Raw genomic sequence first — 22,795 nt, forward strand, 5'->3', positions numbered from 1 at the left:
AAAAAAAATTTAAATTAAAAAAAATTAATTGGAAAAAAAATTAATTGAATAAAAAATAATTGAAAAAAAATTATTTGAAAAAAAAATTAATTAAAAAAATAATTGAAACAAAAAATTATTAGTCAAATTTTTAAATTTCTATTTAAAAACTAACGTTGTGTTTGGTTAGAAGATTTTAGGAGGGGTTTGGAAAAGAAAAAAGGAAAAGTTACCTAATTTCACACATTTTTTTTTTTAAATTTTTTTTTAAATTCCCCAACTAAACACAACATAAGGTTTTTATTTGATAGAAACAAGAGATTTGGACATTGGGGATTGGAGCGTAGTAAGCACGAGTCAACATGAAGCGTGGGCATGGCATCCGCTCAGACAATAGACGCATTGTAACAGACAGCTGTTATTTTATTGTGTGTGACTACACCGTCTCTGATTTCCAGCGACTTTCCTCTCTCTCTAAACACCAAACCAAAACCCCTTTTTTTGGTTTTATCTATCTTTTCTTTGTAACGCCTCTCTCACTCACTCACTCACACACACAGGATTGTAGGGTTTTAATCTTTTTAATCTCTCTCTCGCTCTCTCTATCTCTATCTATCTTTCTCTTTCGACCTCCAAACAAACAATTGGAAGAAACAGAAAGAAGATAAAGTCACGATTTCCATCTTTTCGCTCTCTTAATTTCTAAAACCCTAGAAGATGAAAACACTCGATTGAGCTGAAAAGCCGCCTTATTTGCAGCAGAGAGCTGGGAATCTGTGGAGGAATGGCTCAATTTTGGCACTGGAAGTTATCGAAGCAGTTGAGACAACTTCACTGAAGTAGGTAAAACCTATTATTTCTCATCTCTTACACAACAACGCCATTACTATAATCTCATTATTTGTTTGCTCTGAAAACTCTACCTTTGAATTGAAATTGAAATTGAAATTGAAATTGGGTTTAGGGTTTCATTTTCGGAGGAAAAAAAAAGAAAAAAAGAGTGTGGGTCTGAATTTGTTGTTGATTTGATGTTTGTATGTTGTAGTTGGGAGAGGAAAGGGGTAACAAAGTCATGGAAGGAGACGAGCGTGAATTAATATTGGCATGTGTAATTTCCGGGACCCTTTTCTCTCTCTTGGGTTCAGCTTCTTTTTCTCTACTCTGGGCAGTAAATTGGCGGCCGTGGCGGATTTATAGGTGATTATCATCATGTCCCATTACTATTTTGCATATTTTATGGACCATGTGTTCACTCACTTATGCCTCCATTTTTTACTAGTTTCTAAATTGCAAGTATAGTGCATTTTTATTTTTCTCGCATAATCTTGAATGCTTTGTTGAAGATGTCTGTGTTGAGATTCTGTTAATTTATGTTGATACTCTAATCTTCATGTTTCTGTCTGCCTTGATCCCAATTGCTAGGAACACTTTGGGGAAGAGAAATGTGTGATGGCATCCGCAAAATATGTATATAGGAAACAAGGGGAATGCTTTGGAATTGAATAGGCTTATTTTGAATATGATTGCAGCAATTAGGGGAGCACAAAATATGCATATAGGAAACGGAGAAAAATGCTTTGGAATAGAATATGCTTATTTTGAATAGATGGGAGCAATTAGGGGAGCTTGGCACAATGTATAGTTAGCTGTTTGAATGTTTTGAAAACCAGTACCAACACTTTTTTAGGGATTTCTATAAAAAATAAATATGATAGACTTGTGAGCATTGTTGTCAAATCATGAATCATTTTGCTAAACTATTGAATCATGAATGGTATTGAATCGTGAATCTTAATTTATAATTTGATATATGTATATACTTATATTACACACAATGTTTAAAATGAATTTAATATTAATATTACTAGATTGTAAATATGTATATACATGTAAAACCATGTATATCAATGTAATTAATTGATCTCTTATTCTATTTGGAGAAAACGACGCTCCTTCATACATTATGTAAACAAATCTAGATTATAATAAATCGTAAGATTCACTCAATTTAAGATTCAATAGCATGAATCAAATCGCTTTGGTTGAAACTTGTATCAAATTGTATGAATTGTAAGATTCTAACAACCATGCATGTGAAAAGACAAATGAGCAAAATATGAAATTTTTAACTGTCATCCATGTGAGAGGTTAGAAATGTTTCCTTAGTAGCAAATGTGAGTTCTTCTTCTTCATACATCATTAAGAAATTTGAAGATTCAAGTGTCTAAATTGGGAATGGGTGTTTAACACATATCCCGCACCCTTACCCTTCTCATACCTGGTGGACACAAGTGTTTTGGGGGAAATAAAAGAGTTAATGTAACACAGAGGTAGAAAGATATGCTAACAATCATTAGAAAATCATAAACACTAAAAATCGGGGACCTAAGATGGCAAAACCAATTTTATGATCCAATTATGAAAGAAAATGGAGAGGAACATTTATCCATCTTATGAACAATAATAAGGCAACAATATTACTTTTTTTTTTTTAAATTTTTTATGATCGGAGTGTTTAGGCTAGCTTACGCATACTTCAACTAATCTCGAGACCCACACAAAACACCTCCTCCACGTGGATTAGGAAAATCTCTGGCAAAGCCCGTGAGTGTGGCCTTAAGGAGTTGATAGCACCTAATAGGAGTTGAACCTGAGATCTGGAGGGAGCACACCCCAAAGTCCCAAGATGCACCCTTTAGGCCAACCTTTGGGGTTGCAACAATGTTACGTTTTCAAGCAGTACAAAATGATATTTTCTACTTGTGTTACATGGATTCTTCTAATTCCCTCAAAGTACTTGTGTTTGTTGAGCATAACAAGGGTAAGGGTGCAGGATATGTGTAGGATATGTGTTCGACACTAGTATCCAATTCAAACACTTGAATTTTCAAATTTGTTAATGATGTATGAAGAAGAAGAAACTCACATTTGCAAGTAAGGAAATATTTTCTAGCCTCTCACATGGACGAGAGGTAAAAATTTCATATTTTTCTTAAATCGTATTTAATTTTAAGTAAATTTGACATAATTTTAACATTTTATCTTAAAATATCATATAATATGAAATATGTGTCCATGAGGCATTCCTGGACTATCCAAATTTTGGATACATATCCTAATATCTTAGGTTTTAAGTTTATGAAAGTCTGACGCTTGGACTTGCACCTGCACCCGCACCCGATACTTGAACTCGAGTCCATGTAACATAGATTTACCTACCTTTGGCTGATTTATTATTTTATTCTTGCATTTGGTTGATTAGTGGTTGAAATTGTTCAAGGATCGTCATGACAACACTTTTTCTAGCATTGAAATATGATTTTTTTTTTCTTTTTTCTTTTTTGAATATGATAATGGTGTAATATTTCTATCAAATACAGCTGTGATGACAACGTAATTTGTGCTACTTCTGGTTTGTGGTTTTATTTTTATTGCTTGACTACATTCTTCTTCTTCTTCTTCCACATGCCCCCACTTAGCTTTTCAATAACAATTACAAACGAAGGACACCGTATGGAAGGTTTGAATATGTCTAATTCATTGTCCCTTATGAGACATATTTTTTTCAGACACTTTTCAACACATGTTGGACACTCATCCAAACGTGTCCTATTATTTTTTAATATTGTTAGATCTAGACACTCTTCGAACACTTAGAGAACAGACTTGTCCATCACTTGGACACACATGAAATTAATTATAAGTTTGAACAAAATAACCTAGGGTGAAAAGATAAAATAAAACTAATGTAGATTTACAAAAACTAGTATTATGTTACATTTTTTGTTATTATCTTTGAATGATATATTTATATATATGATATATAATGAATACATAAAACTATGTGTTTTGTGTGTATCCTTCACATGTCATGCCTTGCATTTTTTGAAAATTATGTCGGTGTGTCCATGTTGCGTCTGTGTTGTATCGCCCTGTCCTTGTCAGTGTTTGTGTCCATGTCTGTGCTTCTTAGATTGTTCCCGTTCAAAATTCTAATAAAAGATTCAACCTATGCAAAATTCTGATGGTCTAACCAAAAATAAAATTGTCCTTGTTTATTGCAACTTATGGAGGAGGGTGCTTTTGATTTTCCATTTTTTTCTTTTGGGAGTGAATGTCAAGTGTTTGGTACTACTTATTAGTGAAAAATAACTTAACTAAACGCCCCCCGCGCGCGGGGGGGGGGGGGACTGACTATTGGAAAGCTGAGGAATCCTTTTAAGTTTATGATTTTAGACAATGAAGTACTGACACTTCAAAATAAGTGTTGTAGCCGTGTCAGACACGAGGACATAGCGAGGACACGCCACATGGCGTGTCCCTTTATTTAATATATATATGTTTCAGGGGACACGCCAGGGACACTTTGGTGACACGCCATGGTAGATTTGGATGTTGAATGTTTGTTCTTTTTTGCTTAGATTTAAATACTTAATAAATCATTCATAAAGAAGATATAAACGATAAATATTAATTTGAAAGTGGTTTTTTTAAATAAAATATTGAATTAGTTTTAGTTTTTGTTAATTTTGATTGTATGTCAATGTAATAGTAATCTACATAGCAAATAAAAATACATATGAAAAAATATTTTGTTGCCGTGTCCAAGTCGTGTCTGTGCCCCTATATATTTGAAATCACCGTGTCCCGTGTCTATGTCTGTGTCGGTGTTTGTGCTTCTTAGATTTTAGATTATAAACTCTTAGCATTTGAAGAGTTGCAACTAAGAGGGTCAATGCCAATCAAGTGTATAGCCCATAAAAAAATCATAAACTAGTACAACACCTCAATTGCTAGAAAGAGCTGATTGAAGAAGAATATGACTAGAGAACAATATAAAATATGTTGTTTAGTACCCCTAAATATTTTTGCTGGAAGATTTACACGTTTTCTGTAATCATTGTTGCGTACTCCATATTAGGTTGGTTCAATCTTTTTAATCTCTCACTAAATTCTTATATTTGTAAAGAGAGTTTTGGATGGATTATTTGATGAATTTGTGTTGAAAATTGATCAAAATTTGTCTTCTACATGCTATTTATTTATATTTTTTATGGTCTACTAGTAATTTGAAAGTTGCTTTTGATGGATTCTATACAATAAAAAAGTCGAATTGACGATAACTAGTTGAACAATCCATTGAGTAAAATTTAAAGAGACTACTGGTTGGCCACCCTCATGGTAATATCCTTCTTTGTCCCAACTCCCATATGCCTGCATCTTTGGAGGAGCTTGTAAAATCTCATAGAAGTTTTCTGTCATTTTTCATTTTGTATTATATTCTTGATTTTCATTTTTTGTGTGCATGGAATGGTTAATTTGTTGTTTCTGGAGCAACTGTAACTGGTTTGTTTATTACTCTTAAATAACAGTTTCACACTTACTGCGTCCTCCTTAGCCTGTAGTTTGTTTCAATTATGGTAATAAGATTATTGATCATGCCATTTTATATTTTTTCAGTTGGATCTTTGCTCGAAAATGGCCAAATTTCTTACAAGGACCTCATTTGGGAATACTATGTGGTTTCTTGTCTCTGTTTGCATGGATGATTGTTATTTCTCCAATTGTGATACTCATTGTTTGGGGAAGCTGGTTAATTTTAATACTTGGACGAGATATAATTGGTCTGGCTGTGATAATGGCTGGAACTGCTCTTCTTTTGGCATTCTATTCTATTATGCTATGGTGGAGGACACAATGGCAAAGCTCAAGTATGTACTCACTCAAGTTATTGATTATTTTTTTTGAATAAATTACATTTGTCTTTGATACTATTATTTAGACTTATTATTTTCAACCAGGGTTTAAAAATTAAAAATCAGAATTCCATCATGATATACTTATCTTACTAGTTACTGTATGGCAAGTTTCATATTGGAACTTTCTTTCCACAGTAAGGCTTTCTAGAGTTTAAGTGGTCCATGTTACTGAAGTTTCTCTCCCTTCTTCTATTTCAAGGTCTTTTTCTTCTCATGTTTTAATGGTAGATGTGGGACCTGTATTAAAGTTGAAATGACCATTAAATTAATGGATCCTTTCTCATCTTTTCAATTTGAATATTCTCCTTTACATTTGTTTACTCTTTTGGATTTCTAAACCCCTTTTGTGTGTGTGTGTGTATTTGTAGAGTTCCTTGTCTTCCAATTTGGTTGTTACTTCTCTTTTAGGGGGTTTGGATTGAGGAGCCAATATGGCCCCAAAAGGTTAAGGCTTTTGTGTGGTCAAGTGTTTAGTCCCATGAAATATTTTAGGTCTGTTGTTGTGATTAACACTTGAGTAAATCATAGGGTCATCTACTAATCGATTGCTGGACTCTCTTCTTAATTAATGTGTATGGTTACCATAGATTTATGCAGCAACTCACATAAAAAAGCAGGTTGAAACTTTTCCTGGATATTCTCTGGTAATCTAGGGCAATTAGGTAAAGGGGGCATTATCAAGATCTCATCAACCACTAAAGTAAATAGAAATGGAGGTAGATGAAAGTATCTCTTGCCTTTCCATTAACAACAATCGTGAAGCTAGAAGAAGTTGGACACCCATGCATCCACTTCTTAAGACTTTCATGAAATGACCACTTCTTCACAATCGTGAGGTTGCAAATGAGTATTTTTGAGCTCTATACTCCACCTCATTGGCTATCAATGGCACATCTAAAATGTTACGACCCTCAATAAAAACTCTCCTATTAATAGAATTAGTATCTCTCAAGACTGCTTTCAATCTCATAGACAAACTTTAACCGATATTTTATACAACGATGTAACCAAGCTAATAGATCTAGAATTCCCAATTTTCATGGAATTCTTCTTGTAAGGGACCAAACAAATCAAGGAAATATTAGTGCAAACATTGATAATTCCATTCACAAAAAATTCCATGAAACTTTTATCAAGTCACCTTTTACCACCTTGCAACAATCTTGGAACATACCTCCCAAGGGAAAAAATTAGAGGCTAAGATCCAATCTATTTGCATGTGTAGAAGGGCAGAAATTAAGGCACCAACTTTATCACTAAAGTCGCAATTTAGGCGAATAAGTATCATTAAATGAAATGAGTCAAAATCCAAAGGAAATGGGTCAACCAGAAGATTAAACCAGATCTAACCCGCTTGGGCCAAATGGGCCAAGAGTAACAAGTATCCAAGAGAACTTGCTGAGGTACTACATGCCGCGGCCCAGTTGTTGAGGCAAACCCCACCTCAGCGCTGCCATCCTATCAAAAGATTATTGCAGCACCGCCTTTGACACTAGTTGAGGGGAAGGGAGTCGAGGCAACTTTAACCTCCGCAACTACCTTATGAGGCGCAGCTCCCTAAGGTGATAGCAACCTTTGAGGGAGACTGGCTCCATACAAAATGATACATAGATGCTTGGCGTTAATTGTAGGCCCTAAGGGATTAGCAACCTAGGGCTGATAGTAGGCCCAAAGCATGTATAGCTTGGCGCTCATAGCAGGCCCCAACGCTTATTGGTTGGTGTCGATAGCAGGCGCCAAAGATACTGATATACTGTGGCGACCCATCGATGATGAAAGCAGGGTAGCCCGAAAGTAAGAGTCTCTCTTTCCATTTATCCAAGTCAAGGACCTGTCTTGGTTGCATTGACAGGAGCAAGGAAAGCCCCCTTGGGCTTGGTACGAGGCATAACCCTTGCTGTGGCCCATGCCCTGGGAAGCTAGGGAGTTTGTGGTTGCACTGACAGGAGCAAGGAAGCCCCCTTGGGCTTGGTACGAGGCACAACCCTTGTTGTGGCCCGTGCCCTGGGCAGCTGGGGAGTTTGTGGTTAGGTGGCTAAAAGTGGATGAGTCGATAAGGTAGACGCAAGCATGACCAATAGCAGGTCATAAGTCTTAAGAGAGCATGTTTTGGGAAATTGAACTGAGAAAGCGGGTGCCATCGAGTACCATTGCAGAGAGTGCCATCGAAGTAGGTGCACCTCCAGCGGTCTGTACCAAAACGACAGTTGTTGAGGTTCGCACCAAAAAAGGTACATGCTGAAACTTGTGCCAAACAGATAGTAAAGTAGCACTTGCTGGGGCTTTGTGCCAAATAGATAGTACATGTCAAGGGACGTGCGTCTACCAAGGTTTGATGGTTTAGGATAGAATATCCTGCGACACGTGTCGCTGCACTATTTGGTCGTCGCTGCACTATTTGGTCACTTGGTATATTCAAGTATCAAGCAAAATCCTATAAATAGGACCCATTTTCCAAAGCTCAAAAAGAATGTATAGGGGTTTTGAGGGGATATGCTTCCCATTTGCACTGCCATATTCTTTCCTTGAATCACTTGCTCCACTCTCACCCCGCTACTCACTCTCCAACCTTCCTAGATTATTGACCCATTAACATAGCTATGCCTCTCTAAGTGATATTATTATTACTGTTTATTTTGGACCCCCTGCAACATGAAAGGGTATGAGAGAAAGTGAAAAGATTAGAGAATGGCCACAAACAAATAGATGACAGGCAGACGCCATAGTAAAACCATTTGGTCCCAGAGATTTCTTCCTTTCACAATAAAAAACAATCTTTTTAACTTTCAACCCTTCAAGCAGTCTCTCAAGCCAGGAGGCCTTCTAGGTACAGTTTACTTTATGCTATTCATGTATGTTCATTATAGTTGTCCTGTTATGGTCTTTGATGGGCTTGGGACAGATTTGGGGAGGGATGTCGGGAAATGAATGGCTCTCAAAACTTGTCTTGTTACAATTCCTATCAATGCTATGACACGTCCATCCTCCATTTTAAAGGTTTATTTTGTGTGTCTACAACACACTCATTGTGAAAAATGACACTTCTTCGCTTGATGATCACTTTTGTCAGACATGACAAAGAGTCATTGTTCTTATTCAAATGTGGAAATTTATAGTACCCTTAAACTATAACTAAGCTAATGGGCATAGTATACTATGCTTGTTGTCAATGAGGGTGTATTGTGTGTGAAATATAATATTTTATTTGTTTTAATCTTAGTTGGATGAAGCAGGTGTAGAGGCGGGAGTAGGGGTAGGGAGCATGTATATGTTGTGTATATTAATATATAAATATATTCTAATAATTTTTTTTTTCTTCGTACATGTTGAAATATGAATAAATATTAGGCTTGATGTCAAGTACAAATTTTGTTTGTTAAGTGTTTCACAAGAAGCTTAATACTAATGACGTAATTCACAGAAAAGGGGCAGATTGTTACTTGTTTTGACAATGGTGTGTTATGTAAGGAGAGCATGGATCATCTTTTCTTACAATGTCCCTATGCTTTTTCTTTATGGTGGAGATTTTTTTATTTGGCGGTGGTTGGGTTATTCTATTCTGTTGTGAGCATATGCGTTGTATTGATTTTCGAGGTTTTGGATCAAATGGCAAGGCACAAGTTCTTTGAAGTTGTGTGGTTTGTGCGGTTCTTTGGGTCTTGTGCTTGAAAGGAATGCTAGCAATTTTGCAAGGAAAAGAAGAAGATATTGAAAGCATTTGGGAAAGGATTTGTTTTTTGACCTCTTTTTGGGCGCTAGTGGGTCCTTGCTTCTAAAGGGGTACTTTTTTTAAATTTAAAATTTCTAGGGATTGGAGAGCCATTTGTAGAATGTGAACATGTATTTTCCTTCTCTTTTTTTCCCCTTTTATCTCGATGGACTTCTTGTCTCCCGCCTTTTGTACTTGACCATTTTTCTTTTTATTTTATTCATAATATTCATTCTTGTGGATAGAATTTTTATTTATTTATTTATGTAAATAGAAAGTACTAGAATAAGTTGTTATTTTTCTTTTGTTTATTGGAGATTTGTACGTTTGAGAGGTTTTATCTCATTTAGGAGAGAATTTCTTCATTGATGGGAGCAAGTTTCTTACTTAGGACTGTGGAATTTAGTTTTTTGAGTGAGAAACATCATCCAAGTAAAAATTTCTTGCTACTAAAGTTTTTTTTATGACCAAGTGTCCGAACCAACTTTCGCTCACCTTGGCTAATTCTAGGACCCATGCAAAGAGACCCCTCCACATAGATCAAGCAAATCTCAGGCAGAGTCCGCCAGCGTGGCCCCAAGGAGTTAATAGCACCTAGTGAGAGTTGAACATGAGACTTGGAGGGAGCACACCCCCAAGCCCTAAGCTGACCCACTAGGCCAACCCTTGGGGTTTCCTACTACTACTAAGGTTTTAATGGTGGAGTGGTGCTCTTTTCCTCAAAAAATTCCTTTTGCATAATCCTAATGTGGTTGACAGTTTCCATCTTTGTTTGCACAACAGTCTTGAATAAGATTTTGAGATTGGGTCAACTTACATTGCTTGGAGGGTTTTTTTTTTTTTTTTCCTCATTATTGCGGTAATGTTTTTTAAGTAGTTGTGCCCTCATGTGTAATATTTTGTATCAGCTTTTTGGTAAGATTAGACTATGTTGTCATGGTGCCTTCATGGTTGAAAGCACGATGAATGCTGCTGTTGTTCTTGATTTTTGGAATTGTGGTTGATTTTGAAGGAAAGATGTCAAGGTATTATTTGGGGTACATGTGATGGAATTGGAAGTAGCTGAGGCCTCTAGGTTATAGAATTTGTAGTTAATTGGTGTTCATGGGTCTGATCAAAAAAATAAAAATAAAAATTTAAATTTGGTGTTCATGGGTACCTTGTTGAGGGGATGGATTGTTAAGGACTTCCAGATTTTGGTTTTCTCTTCCTTGTGGCTTTTGGTCATGTCATTCTTTTTTCCTGATATTAGTGGTGTGTTTGTACAGGTTTGTAAGACAAAGTTAGCCCATAAGTCACAACTTTTACATGGATCACTCTTTAATATTATTTCGTCTCCCAAAAGGAATCCCCTTTGTTGATCCAACATTTATAGGAATGAGGTCTACTTCTAATTTTCATGGAATAAAGATATCAAGATCAAATCCGATCAGTTAAGGACCTGCACTAAATTCGTAGACAAATTCAAGTTGCATTCCAATGTGTGACATCTGAAAGATTGACTTTTAGGGTTTTGTGGATGAGAAACTATTTGAAAGTGAAGAAATAGAGAAGAAAAATGGAGTTGTGTGTCCTTAGTAGTTCTAGTAACGCTAATCTAAGATTGCTGTTTATCTATCAGGCGTAAAAAAATAACTCAAGCTTCAGTTACAAAATTATCTTTCTTTTCCCACCAAAATTACATTGTTTCTAATGATACTGTAGTGTAGGGCGATATGCAACTACTGTGTCTACGATTTATAATTTCAAGGAGAAACCGCGATATGCCAATTTGATGCAGCCATTTCTTTCTCCTAGATATGGGCCAGATGTGTTTTTTTTTACCTCTACGCAAACAGAGTTGAAAAATCTGGGTACCTTCTGTGTGTACTATTTTCTTTAGTTTTGTGCTTGCCAAATGGAGAAGGATTTGGGTGCTCAACCCCAATTAGTAGAACTAATTGTTGTTTAGTGAGATGTTTATGGACACAAGAAATTGATTGAAAAGGAAATTGAACCAGGGACTAATCTATGATTCCCAGTTCTGTAAGTTTGGAGCCTACCATGGTAGAACTCTTTAATATCACAGCAGAATTTCTAGCTAGGCCCCAATAGTTAGCATGATATATTTTGACGTAAGTTGATTAATTTGAACAGTGGTGTGACTTTCCAAACAAAACTGTGAAGGGGAAAATTTGTGGTTGTTTTGTTGGATTTTTGGGGTCTATTTGACAGTCTTTTAAAATTTATGGTTTTTGAAAATGAAAAGCTAATATAGGAAATGCGTTTCACATAATGTTCATGAAAATATTTCTTGGCAAAGGGCTGATTGAAGTTTGACTTGAAATAGTTGTCCACTTTACTTATTTACTCTCTAGTCTCTACAGTCGTATTGGACTCTCTATTGTTGTATTAGAACTCTGCTTGAGCTTTTTCTTCAGCAAAATCTTGAGATGCAATTGGATTTCTCATGCTGTCACGTTCAATATGAGATGTTATTGTTAAATCCCCCCATATTTGACCTATTACTTATTTACTGGATCACTTCTCTAACAGGGGCTGTTGCTGTTCTTCTTCTTTTGGCTGTTGCCATGCTATGTGCATACGAACTCTGTGCGGTGTATGTTACAGCAGGTTCAAGTGCATCTGAGCGATATTCACCTTCCGGTTTCTTTTTTGGTGTATCGGCAATTGCCCTAGCGATAAACATGCTTTTTATTTGCAGAATGGTCTTTAATGGTAAGCCTTTGAAAATGCTTGTGTTAGTTAATTTTCTCATTAGACCCTTAGGGTGTGTTTGATTGGACGGACTGGAAAATGGGGGATTAGAATCCATCAGACTTGAGTCCTGGGACTGTGAATCCCCCGGACTATTTGATCGGATTGGATATGTATCCTGTGTTTGCATTTTCATGGGATTAGATGTCTGGATAGGACTATTTTCAGTGAATCCAACTTTTGGTTGGACGGACTGGATAGGATAAATGAACAAAAGACTATTTTACCCTTTTTCAATTGTTTACTAAGTAATAGCAATATTAAACATATCTTTAATATTTTAATTATTTTTAATTAAATAAATTCGTTTTTTTAAAATTAAATAAATAAATAAATAAAACATCAATAAAATTTGTTTTAAATCATTACTGTATAACAAATCATTATTTTTTTTACATGCAAAACTTTACTGTGTTTGTTTATTTACACAATTAAATAAATAAATAACCACTAAATTTGATTTAATAAAATACTGTATAACCTGTATAAAAAATTTATATTATTTTTTTAATTAAAATTTTAAATAAATTTAATAAAACACATATTAAAATTTAAATAATGAAATTAAATAAATTATAAACAAAATTTTAAAATAAAACATCAATAAAATATCTATAAAAAATTATTTTAAAATTTTAAATAAATAAAACATCAATAAAAAGTTAAATAAAATTATTTTATTTTTAAATTGAGACATTTAAATTTTATTGAATTTTATTAAATATAATACATAATTAAATAGTAGAGGGTCAAAATGGTTATTTTCGCATCTAATCCCAACAGTGCATAGTCCCCCACATTCTATCCCACCCCCCCCAAGGACTCAATAGTCCCCCATATGGGGGACATGGAGTCCGGCCGGACTCCATGTCCGGCGGACTAAAAAAAAATCAAACGGCGGATAAGGAACACTATTTGGATTGTAATCCAAATAGTGGATAGTCCCCCCCTCCAATCCCCCCAATCAAACACGCCCTTACTGCCTTGAATTAATTCAACAATTAACTAGTTTCCTTGATTCACCCAAAAAAGAAGGCTTTCTTGCTGATGCAAGGAATGGTTTAGTTAGGATCATAGTTATTATTGTTATTTTCCCTTTTTTTATTTTATAGTTATTCTTACTGTTCCATTTTAAACAGGAAATGGTTTAGATGTAGATGAATATGTGCGAAAGGCATACAAATTTGCATATTCTGATTGTATTGAAGTGGGTCCTTTGTCTTGCTTGCCTGAACCGCCTGATCCCAACGAGTTATACCCTCGACAATCTAGAAGGCAAGTCATTCTTTCTTGCTTTTAAATTTATAGTTTATTTCATAATATGTTTGACTTCTTTCATGATTTTTATTTCATAATATGAGGATTTTCTAGCTTGTTTGCTGCTATGGATTTATCTTACATGCTTTCTTCCTCCCTCCCTTTTCTTTTATTCTTATAAATTATGATTTTAGATGGTCATATCCCCTCCTTGTCGAATTGTTGTGCAATTAATGTTATGCTTCTATTAGAGTCAAGAACTTAATTGCACTGTCTCCACATGTTTCTTAACGTAGTTTGTATTTGTAGGGCTTCGCATCTTGGGCTTCTCTACCTTGGATCGCTTGCTGTGCTTCTTGTTTATTCCATCTTATATGGTCTGACTGCAAAGGAAGAGCATTGGCTGGGGGCAATTACATCTGCTGCTGTTATAATTCTTGGTATGTCATTATGCACTTCTATCTATATAACTAATCATGCTGCTGTCTGGAAATTTTATTGCTAATTCCTTCACTTGGTTATGGTGATTTGTTCTTTCAGATTGGAACATGGGGGCATGCTTATATGGATTTCAGCTTCTTCAGAGTCGCGTTGCAGCACTTTTTGTTGCTGGCACATCACGAGTCTTTCTGATTTGCTTTGGAGTTCATTATTGGTTTGTTTCTTACTGTTAACATTTTATTTTACCTTTCAACCATTATTGCGTGGTTCTGTTTGCAGTTGTTTTGCTACTATTGGTCTCATTCCTCCCCCCTCCCTCATTACAGGTACATTGGACACTGTGTTAGTTATGCAGTTGTAGCGTCTGTGCTTTTAGGGGCTGCTGTTTCCCGTCATTTATCAGTCACAAACCCTTTAGCTGCAAGGAGAGATGCCTTGAAGAGTACAGTGATTCGCCTGAGGGAGGGGTTCCGTAGGAAAGAACAGAACGGTTCGTCTAGCTCTTCTGAAGGTTGTGGTTCAAGTGTGAAACGCAGTAGTAGTGCTGAGGTTGGTCACCTCAGTAATGATGCAGCACATTGCACAGGTGATGTGAACAGCTGGAATAATGTGGAGGGGATTAATAGTGATAAAAGCATAGATAGTGGCAGGCCGAGTTTGGTATTACATAGTAGTTCCTCTCGGTCAGTTGTTCAAGAGACTGAAACAGGAACATCCTATGTTGATAAGAATTTTGAACACAACCGTTCTCTTGTGGTTTGTTCTAGTAGTGGTCTTGAGAGTCAAGGCTGTGAATCGAGTGAATCAACTTCAGCAAATCAACAAGTGCTAGATTTAAATTTAGCTCTTGTATTCCAAGAAAAGTTGAATGATCCGAGGCTTACATCTATGTTAAAAAAGAGAGCAAGACAAGGGGATCAAGAACTGGCTAGCTTGTTGCAGGATAAAGGACTAGATCCTAATTTTGCTATGATGTTGAGGGAGAAGGGATTGGATCCAACTATCCTGGCACTGCTGCAGAGAAGTAGTTTGGATGCAGATAGAGATCATCGTGACAATACTGATATAACTATCATTGACTCAAATAGTGTTGATAATGCTTTGCCCAATCAAATTTCTTTGTCTGAGGAACTTAGGCTTCACGGGCTTGAAAAATGGCTTCAGTTTTCCAGACTGGTTTTGCACCACATAGCAGGCACTCCAGAGCGAGCATGGGTTCTCTTCAGTTTCATGTTCATCATCGAAACAGTCATTGTGGCCATTTTCCCCCCAAAGACCGTTGAACTTATAAATGCTGTACACCAGCAGGTAAGGAGGGCCTTTTTCCTGTGTATGTATCTATCTGTCTCGTAGTGTCGGGAGCAATTTATAGTCTTCACTGACTACGTTGGTGTCAATGAATTTTGGTATTAAGATGTTCTACATATTTATTAATTATTATTTTTTGTTTTTGTTTTTGTTTTTGTTTTTGCTGCAGTTTGAATTTGGCTTTGCAGTGTTGCTTCTATCTCCTGTTGTCTGTTCTATCATGGCTTTCCTTCGGTCGCTTCAAGCTGAAGAAATGGTTATGACTTCAAAACCGCGCAAGGTACTTATAATCAGTTGGCTTGATGGGATAGGAATTTAAATTGCTTTTGCCAATATCAGTCTGTTGTCACTGGCTTGATTATCCATTATGGAGGTGACATTTCAATTATGTGTCGGCAAAATGTTGATTTCAGTTTTATTTTTTTTTGGGTTGTGGTAGTCCTTGAAGTTGTATTTGAATTCTAATTATTCGCTTTTTGAACTTTTATTATCTGAAGTTTGATGGTTACATTTTGTCCTTGTAGTGTCTTGTCTGTTGGAATGATTTTTTTCATAAAGGACTACCATGGGATGTGGTTTTATTGTTTACCGTGTTCTGAATTATCTCTTGTTCCTCCACCGTAGATTTTTTGGTGGAAGAACCGAGGTATATAAAAGGTCTAAACATAATGGTGCCAGGAAGGTTTACTTGCATTTTTTCTGTGTATGTCATTTTGTTTCATTTTTATGGTTTGTTTTTAATTTTCCTGTTGTCTTCTTCCCTGGTTCCTGTACCTCACACTTTTGCACAAATTAGAGTTATTTGGTTGCATTACATGTTTCTATTTCTGTTTATAATAAAAAAGAAATGTGTTTTTTGGTTGGGTGCATGGGTTCTACGTCACCCCCAATATGAGGAGGAATGATATATGTGTAGCTAGTCCTTGGAGTTGTCTCGACATCTCCTAGATAGACTAGGCACATGAACCATCAAATACTTTAGATAGGCCCCACTAATGCGCTCAGTGCATTAGTTGCATGCCAATGCACCAAGTGGATAATTCAAAGCACCGAGAATCCCAAGGTGTGGCCCAGAGCATCGCTTGGCCATGCTGAGGCACTTCTACATGTTTCGATTAGATCACTCACAGTTTTTTTCTATAGGTGATCTAATCATAGTTAGAACTGCAACTTACCCTTTGGTGACATCTTTTTTTCTTCAACACCTACTATACTATATATCTAGGCACTATCATAAACCTTTTTCCAAATCTATAAAAACCATATGTAGATCCTTCATTTTCTTCTTTTTTTTTTTCTTCCCCTTCTATTAATCTTAAATAGATTGCTTTCATAGTTGATCTACCGAGTATAAACCCAAACTGATTCTCTGACACCGTTGTTATAACTCTTAAGCGATATTCTTTCCCACAATTTCACTGTATGACTCATTAGCTTAATATCTCTATAGTTGTTGCAATTTAGATATTTTCTTTATTTTTTTATGTAGGTACTAAATAATTTTATTCTACTCTTAGGCATTTTCCTAGTCATTAGAATCTTGTTAAAGTATTTTGTTAACCAAGATACCCCGCCTTACCTAAGCATTTCCAAGACTCAATAGTAATCAATTTGGTGCTAATGCCTTTACCTGATTTCGTCTTCTTCAGTGCAAATTTCACCTCAAACTTATTTAGTCAATGATAGGACTTATATTCTCTAGTTCCATCAACACTATCAAATTCCTTTCCTTGTAAGTTTCTTAAATGTTTTTCATTTAACAATTTTTTGGAATAACTTTTTCTACCTTTTCCTCAATCTCCTCATCTTTCATTAAGAAGAAAAGAAAATGCTATCATCTGCGAACTTTTTTCTTTCAATTAAGGGGCTATGTAAATCTTATTTTATGAATATAAGGAATTTTATTTTTGAATGAGATAGTTCAAATGGTTGATGAAGGGGTGTGGGATTCCTGGTGTTGTACCCATGTCATTTGAGAAATTTTGGATGCAGTCATTTGATTTAAGGTACAATTTGTTTGATGGTGGAAAGAGGAGGTACTCTTCAAGGATTCAAAATCATTTCCATTCCCTAAACCAAGGATGTTAGGACCTTGGCCATCCTATTCTTCATTTCTTCTTTTTTTGCTTTGTTGGTGCTGCAAATGGGGTCCTTCTCTTTCCTCCCTTTGCAACAGACTACTTGTCCTTAGCTTCCTCATCTATAAAGTCGTTCCTTATCAGAAAATAAATACCAAGCAGAGGAGGTTCTCTCTCTTGAAACCTTTCCACCGTCTACGTACATAGTTTTCATGGTTGATTTTTCCGACTAGAAAAACCTCATTAATTTATTCGGACCATCTGTTGTTCAAGCTTGGAGAAAGGAGGAGACCTGTAGTTAGCAGCTTAACATCAATTACCTATGTGAAAAATAGCGTTATTGATAAGGTATACTGATATCATCAAGAACTGCGAAACAAAAATCATAAAATTTTGTTAAAAATGGTTGATGTCTAGTTTCTTGTTGGATCTACCTTTTCTTTTTTCTTTCTTTCTTCCTTTTTCTTGATGTAATCTTATTGTACTCGTGATATTTTAAAAACCATTTACTGCAAAGTACATGCATTCAACATGTTCTTATCTATGCTTTGTAGATTTTCCAAATATGCAATGATATTGATTTTGGGTATGTAAACTAAACTTTCCATGTTTTTTCAGTATGGTTTTGTTGCTTGGCTGCTGAGCACTTGTGTCAGTCTGCTGCTTTCATTCTTGAGGTATGACCCTGGATATGTTTGAAACTTTGAATATTATATTTTCATTCCCATACATGTGTTCTTACACTTCTACTCTTGTTTTGTTTAGAACACAAATTATGGTGCATGGGGAATGATTTAAACATTTCATGCCCTTCCCTTTCTGTGTTTGACTTTCTTTTTCAAGTTGTTACTGTGAGATCTTTAAATTTATTCAATACTGTTTATTCTTTTGAAATTGGGTCGGATGCGGTCTTGTGAGGTATGTTTTTAAAAGTGACATGCTGGACTTACGCTTTTCCTTGTTCTCAAATGAACGGTGCATTACTGACTGCTGTGTGCGTATTTGGGTGAATAGGGAACTCATGGTTGACTACTGCATCCACTGCTAGATCAGATTGATTTGATTTTTTGTTTTTTGTTATTTATTATTTATTTTTTATTTTTGTCGTAAAGTTGGAATGGCAGTTGATTTCCAGCTTTTCTTTTCTTCATGCTTTATGGCTCACATGATGGACTAGTCATGTGTTGCCGACACATGCCACTTTTGCTTTTGTTTTTCTAATTTTTGTCCTTAAAGAAGATTGGCAATTGTGATGATACATTTTCATGAACGGTGAAAGGGCTCTCCTGATAAGATTTGCTTGAAATTCTATATGGATATTTTGGTTTCTATCTGAATGATTTATTGTTTTAATTATTTTTTAGATATATACCTGTGTTGATAAATATTTATGTTTATACTAAGATTATTTGGTGTTGAACAATATCTTTGATAAATATATAATATTTGTAGTGAAAAATCCGAAACTAACGAAGAACTTACTGGTACTGGTACGTACATTACCAATGGAAATCTGGTTTGTTGGCCAGTATGGCATTCAAACTGTGGATTTCTACCTTTTGAACCAGCTGAAATTAGAGCCTAAGAAGAGCCTCAGTTAATAAAATGTTAGTTTCTACTTTCTGGGAATGAATTTTATGGTGTATTACCATGCTAATTCTTCTTGAATCCTGCTTTTGGTATAATATTTTTGTTCTGGTACAGTTGGAAATGTCTCTGGTCAATCTCATCTCTCTAAGTTGTTATCATAGCTTGGGTGTTTGTAGAACTTATTTTTATTGCCAATTGGATATTTCTGTTGGCCTGAATGACCCCTTGCAGCCATATACCATCAGTCGACCTAATGCAGTTTAGTTATTAATGTTCTCGGCTTTCTGATATTAGTTAACAGGTGTGATTTATTTACTAAATACCAATATTTATTAAATCACAACTCAGTCTGATCTTCTGCCAAAGAAATTCATGCGAGCATTTTTTTCTTTTTTGATATCATAATGCATGAATATAATTTGATATTTCTTTCTCTACATATTTATGTATTGTTGTGGCAGTGGTTTCAACTTGTTTTTCATTGTGCAGCAAGTCATCGCTGCTTCTTGGATTGTCTTTGACTGTCCCTCTCATGGTGGCATGTTTGTCTGTTGCTATTCCCATATGGATTCGTAATGGCTACCAGTTTTGGGTTTCAAGAGTTGATGGTGCAGGTCATGGAGGAAATCATCGATTGCTGGGACTAAAGCAGGTTTGTTCTGTACCTCATCTTCTTTCCTCTTGTCACCAGTCAATTTTTATGAAGCAGCCTTGATGTGGGACTCTTACAAAGATAATTCTGTTATTGATTTAGGAGTCTTCTAAATAATGTTGCTGTACTTTTAATTTATTTGGACTTCTAGTGGTTTTAAGGATTGAGGCTAAGTTCAATTAGGTAAAACTATGTTGGGTGGGAAGAGTTTTAGAGGGTATCTGTAAATTATTAATGAATTTAGTTTCAGAAGATGAATGAAAGTTGATTTAACATTTGGAAGAGCTTTGGCTCTCCGCATTTGTATTATCCTACTTTCCTACTTTTTCTCTTCTAAGCATCTCTATTTCTCCCCTCCTATTATTCTCGATTTCTCTACCTATATTGTCTATTCTTTTACTCATTTCTATCAGACCATCTCAATTCTTCTGTATCTAATCTTTTCATTTATCTATATTCTCTTTCTACTATCTTATTTCTTTGGTTGCAGTCTCTTTTTTCTCAAATCATTTTCATCTATATATATATAATAGAATGAATCAACAAATTTTGTTGACCCACTGTGTTCGATCGACATCTCATGAGCAAGGTTCTAAAAAGTTGTGTCACGCAATAGTTGTGGCTATTACGCAACAGTTTCAGCAGATGACGCAACACGTCACACCCGCTTTAGCTGTGTGATGGAAAATCAACTATGTAATGGCTGTTATAGTAGTTGTGATGGCTGTAATAGTTGTAACGGTATCATTGTGCCCATTAACAGGCTTTTATGTTGCCATTACTACTACTACTGTAACGCACTTCAACTATCTGTTTTGCATAAAAACATATTCCAAAGCAATTATTGGCATACCTCTTGGTTGATTCTGACCTCCCATGTGTTAAACACAGTTTGACCTTGACATCCCATTTGTTAAACACAGCTTGACCTTCAAAGAGTCTTTCTTGCTCAGATCTAGAAGATTTAGCTCTCCAATCTACAGATCTACTTCATGATGTTTAACCACAATTCAATCATTGCAAATAAGGTAAAATTTCCCTAATTTATAGCGACGAAATTATGAATCTTAAATTTTTATGAGGAAAGAGAGGATGACATGGAGAGGGTGTTGGCTGACTTACCAGGGGCTTCCATGGGGATTATTTTGCATGAGATGAGAGAAAAAGAGTGAGATGGATAAGAGGGAGAGGATGTTGACACTGGTGGTGGTATTCCATGGGGATTTTTTGTTTGAGTCAGAGAGAGAGAGAGAGAGAGAGAGAGAGAGAGAGAGAGAGAGAGAGTAAAAGGGATTAGTGGCAGAGAGTGCCGCATTCCATCCATGGGGAAAGAGAATCCGTAAGCCTTGGACTGTGAAACCTACTAATCTCCACTTTGGTGGAGACGGAAGAGACAAAGGCTTCAAATTTTTATTTATTCATTATTCTTAGTTTTTAAAAGCTTAAAGTTTATATTACAATTTATGAATTTTATACACACTATAAAGCATCAAACCAGCCAAACAGCCCAATGGCCCAAAACCTTGCTTTAACCCAATTTTTTTTTTTTTGGATGTGGAAAGATATTCGATTAAAGATAGCAAATAATTTATTTATTTACTAAATGTAAATTTATTTTCAATTTTTGTGCTTTTAATAATTCTCCATTTAACTTTTAAATGTAAATACTGTTTAATTAGTTGTAAGATGTATATTCAAGTTATGATATATTTACTATTCTAAATATAACTTGTATGCATTTATATGTATAATTGATGGTTGATTTGTTTATATATAGAGATTGGATTATGGCTAAGAATCAAACAAAATTCATCAAGAACCATTTTAAACGTCATTAAATATTATTTTGAAATAAAAACATGTTTATCATTAAGCTTTCCCCAAGTTGTGCGAAAAAAAATAAATTCACTGCTTTGGTTGTCGCAACCATTGTGTTACGTTTTTTACACCCTACAACCGTGTTATCACCACTACAACCGTATATACAAACTACCACATAACCATGGTAAGTCAAATATACATAAATAATAGAATTCCTACCTCAAATAGAGAGGAGGAGAAGAAAAATCCCAAAATCGACTATGTCGAAAACGGGATCAGTCTCGATCAAAATAAAGCTCTTGACGCTCTTTATATTTTGTATCAAAGGAGCAAGGTTAAACTTTGATCGAAGGTTTTGTAGAGTTTGGGTAAAGATTTTAGAGAGAGAAGAGAGAGAGAGTGAAAAGTAAGGAAAGAGAGGGTGCATGGGTCTATATATAGTACAAGGGCAAAAAGTGAGTTTGAACCCACAAATCTAACTTAAAATGACAGCTTTCATGTGCTGAATTCAAACAAACCGCTCAAGCGACCAAAACTGCGCTCAAGCGGTGAATGAAGAAGGCTTGCTGGCTGTCAGACTTCTGAAGAACAGACCGCTTGAGCAACCAAAGTTGTGCTCGAGCGAAGAATTCAAGCTTGTATACTACTCAGGTCACTGATGAGTAGACTGCTTGAGGGGCCAAATGTGTGCTCTAGTGAAGAATCAAGGCTCGCAGTATCTCAAGTTTCAGAAACTTAAGAGCTACCTAGACCTAAAGACCGCTCAAGCGACCAAAGTTGTACTCGAGTGAACTGTGCTGATAGCCCAGACACTCAAACTACAAAAGGACATAGCTCTCTCGTCTGAACTCTGTTTTGGGTAAATCAAGTGACTACAATAAAGCCCCGACAATAAGCTACCCAAAAGTTCTAGTCTCACCACAGGATGATACACCAATCAATGTTCTAAGATCAATTAAAAGGATTCCAACTATAAAATAAAGGAATTAAATGCGTTTTCATTGACTTAAAGAGTACAGGTGTTACAACACTCTCCATCACTTCCACAACTGTCAACATTATCATGAATTTTTAACTTGCTTGTTTGTTACTAGCTTGTTAAAGTAACTTCCTTATCGGGGGATCTTCTCTAGATTTATTTATTTAAATATGGTTTAGTTTTATTTATAGAGCAGTTATTGTAAACAATGTTTGTGGTAAATATTGTTTTTTGCCACTTGCGAATTTGGCTTGATCACCTAAAGCTGCATATTTGTATCATTCATTTTTTTCCCCTTATGTTTTTTTGGTTGGGCATAGTTGTATTGTTTTTAGTGCAATTTTTTTTATTCCTAAGCACTTTCGGTAATGAGATTAATTGTCCAATGGAATTTTTGTTCTTTGGGACCAAGTCTTTTTCTTATTTCTTTAAATGTAAATGTCTTTTTCTGATCTTGGAGTTTTT

General features: G+C 35.5%; 1 protein-coding gene across 3 annotated transcripts in view; it reads left to right on the forward strand.

Moving 5' to 3' along the window:
* Window positions 1-428: 428 nt before the first annotated feature.
* Window positions 429-22,795, forward strand: part of LOC145807560 (calpain-type cysteine protease DEK1-like) — a 43,080-nt gene continuing 20,713 nt past the window's right edge. For 2 of the 3 annotated variants that reach the window (XM_082905983.1, XM_082905985.1), the window contains exons 1-11: window positions 431-822; window positions 1,025-1,176; window positions 5,440-5,690; window positions 11,983-12,165; window positions 13,344-13,479; window positions 13,771-13,901; window positions 14,002-14,116; window positions 14,229-15,210; window positions 15,380-15,490; window positions 17,907-17,965; window positions 19,368-19,530. In XM_082905983.1, the coding sequence (XP_082762109.1) occupies window positions 1,052-1,176; window positions 5,440-5,690; window positions 11,983-12,165; window positions 13,344-13,479; window positions 13,771-13,901; window positions 14,002-14,116; window positions 14,229-15,210; window positions 15,380-15,490; window positions 17,907-17,965; window positions 19,368-19,530 (2,256 nt within the window). In that variant the 5' untranslated portion in view covers window positions 431-822; window positions 1,025-1,051. Of the gene's footprint in view, window positions 823-1,024; window positions 1,177-5,439; window positions 5,691-11,982; window positions 12,166-13,343; window positions 13,480-13,770; window positions 13,902-14,001; window positions 14,117-14,228; window positions 15,211-15,379; window positions 15,491-17,906; window positions 17,966-19,367; window positions 19,531-22,795 lie in introns of all 3 variants that reach the window. The other variant, XM_082905984.1, reaches the window with a different exon arrangement.

This window comes from Camellia sinensis, chromosome 14 (genome assembly GCF_055761805.1).
Source record: "Camellia sinensis isolate YWXY chromosome 14, ASM5576180v1, whole genome shotgun sequence".
NCBI classification, from domain to species: domain Eukaryota; kingdom Viridiplantae; phylum Streptophyta; class Magnoliopsida; order Ericales; family Theaceae; genus Camellia; species Camellia sinensis.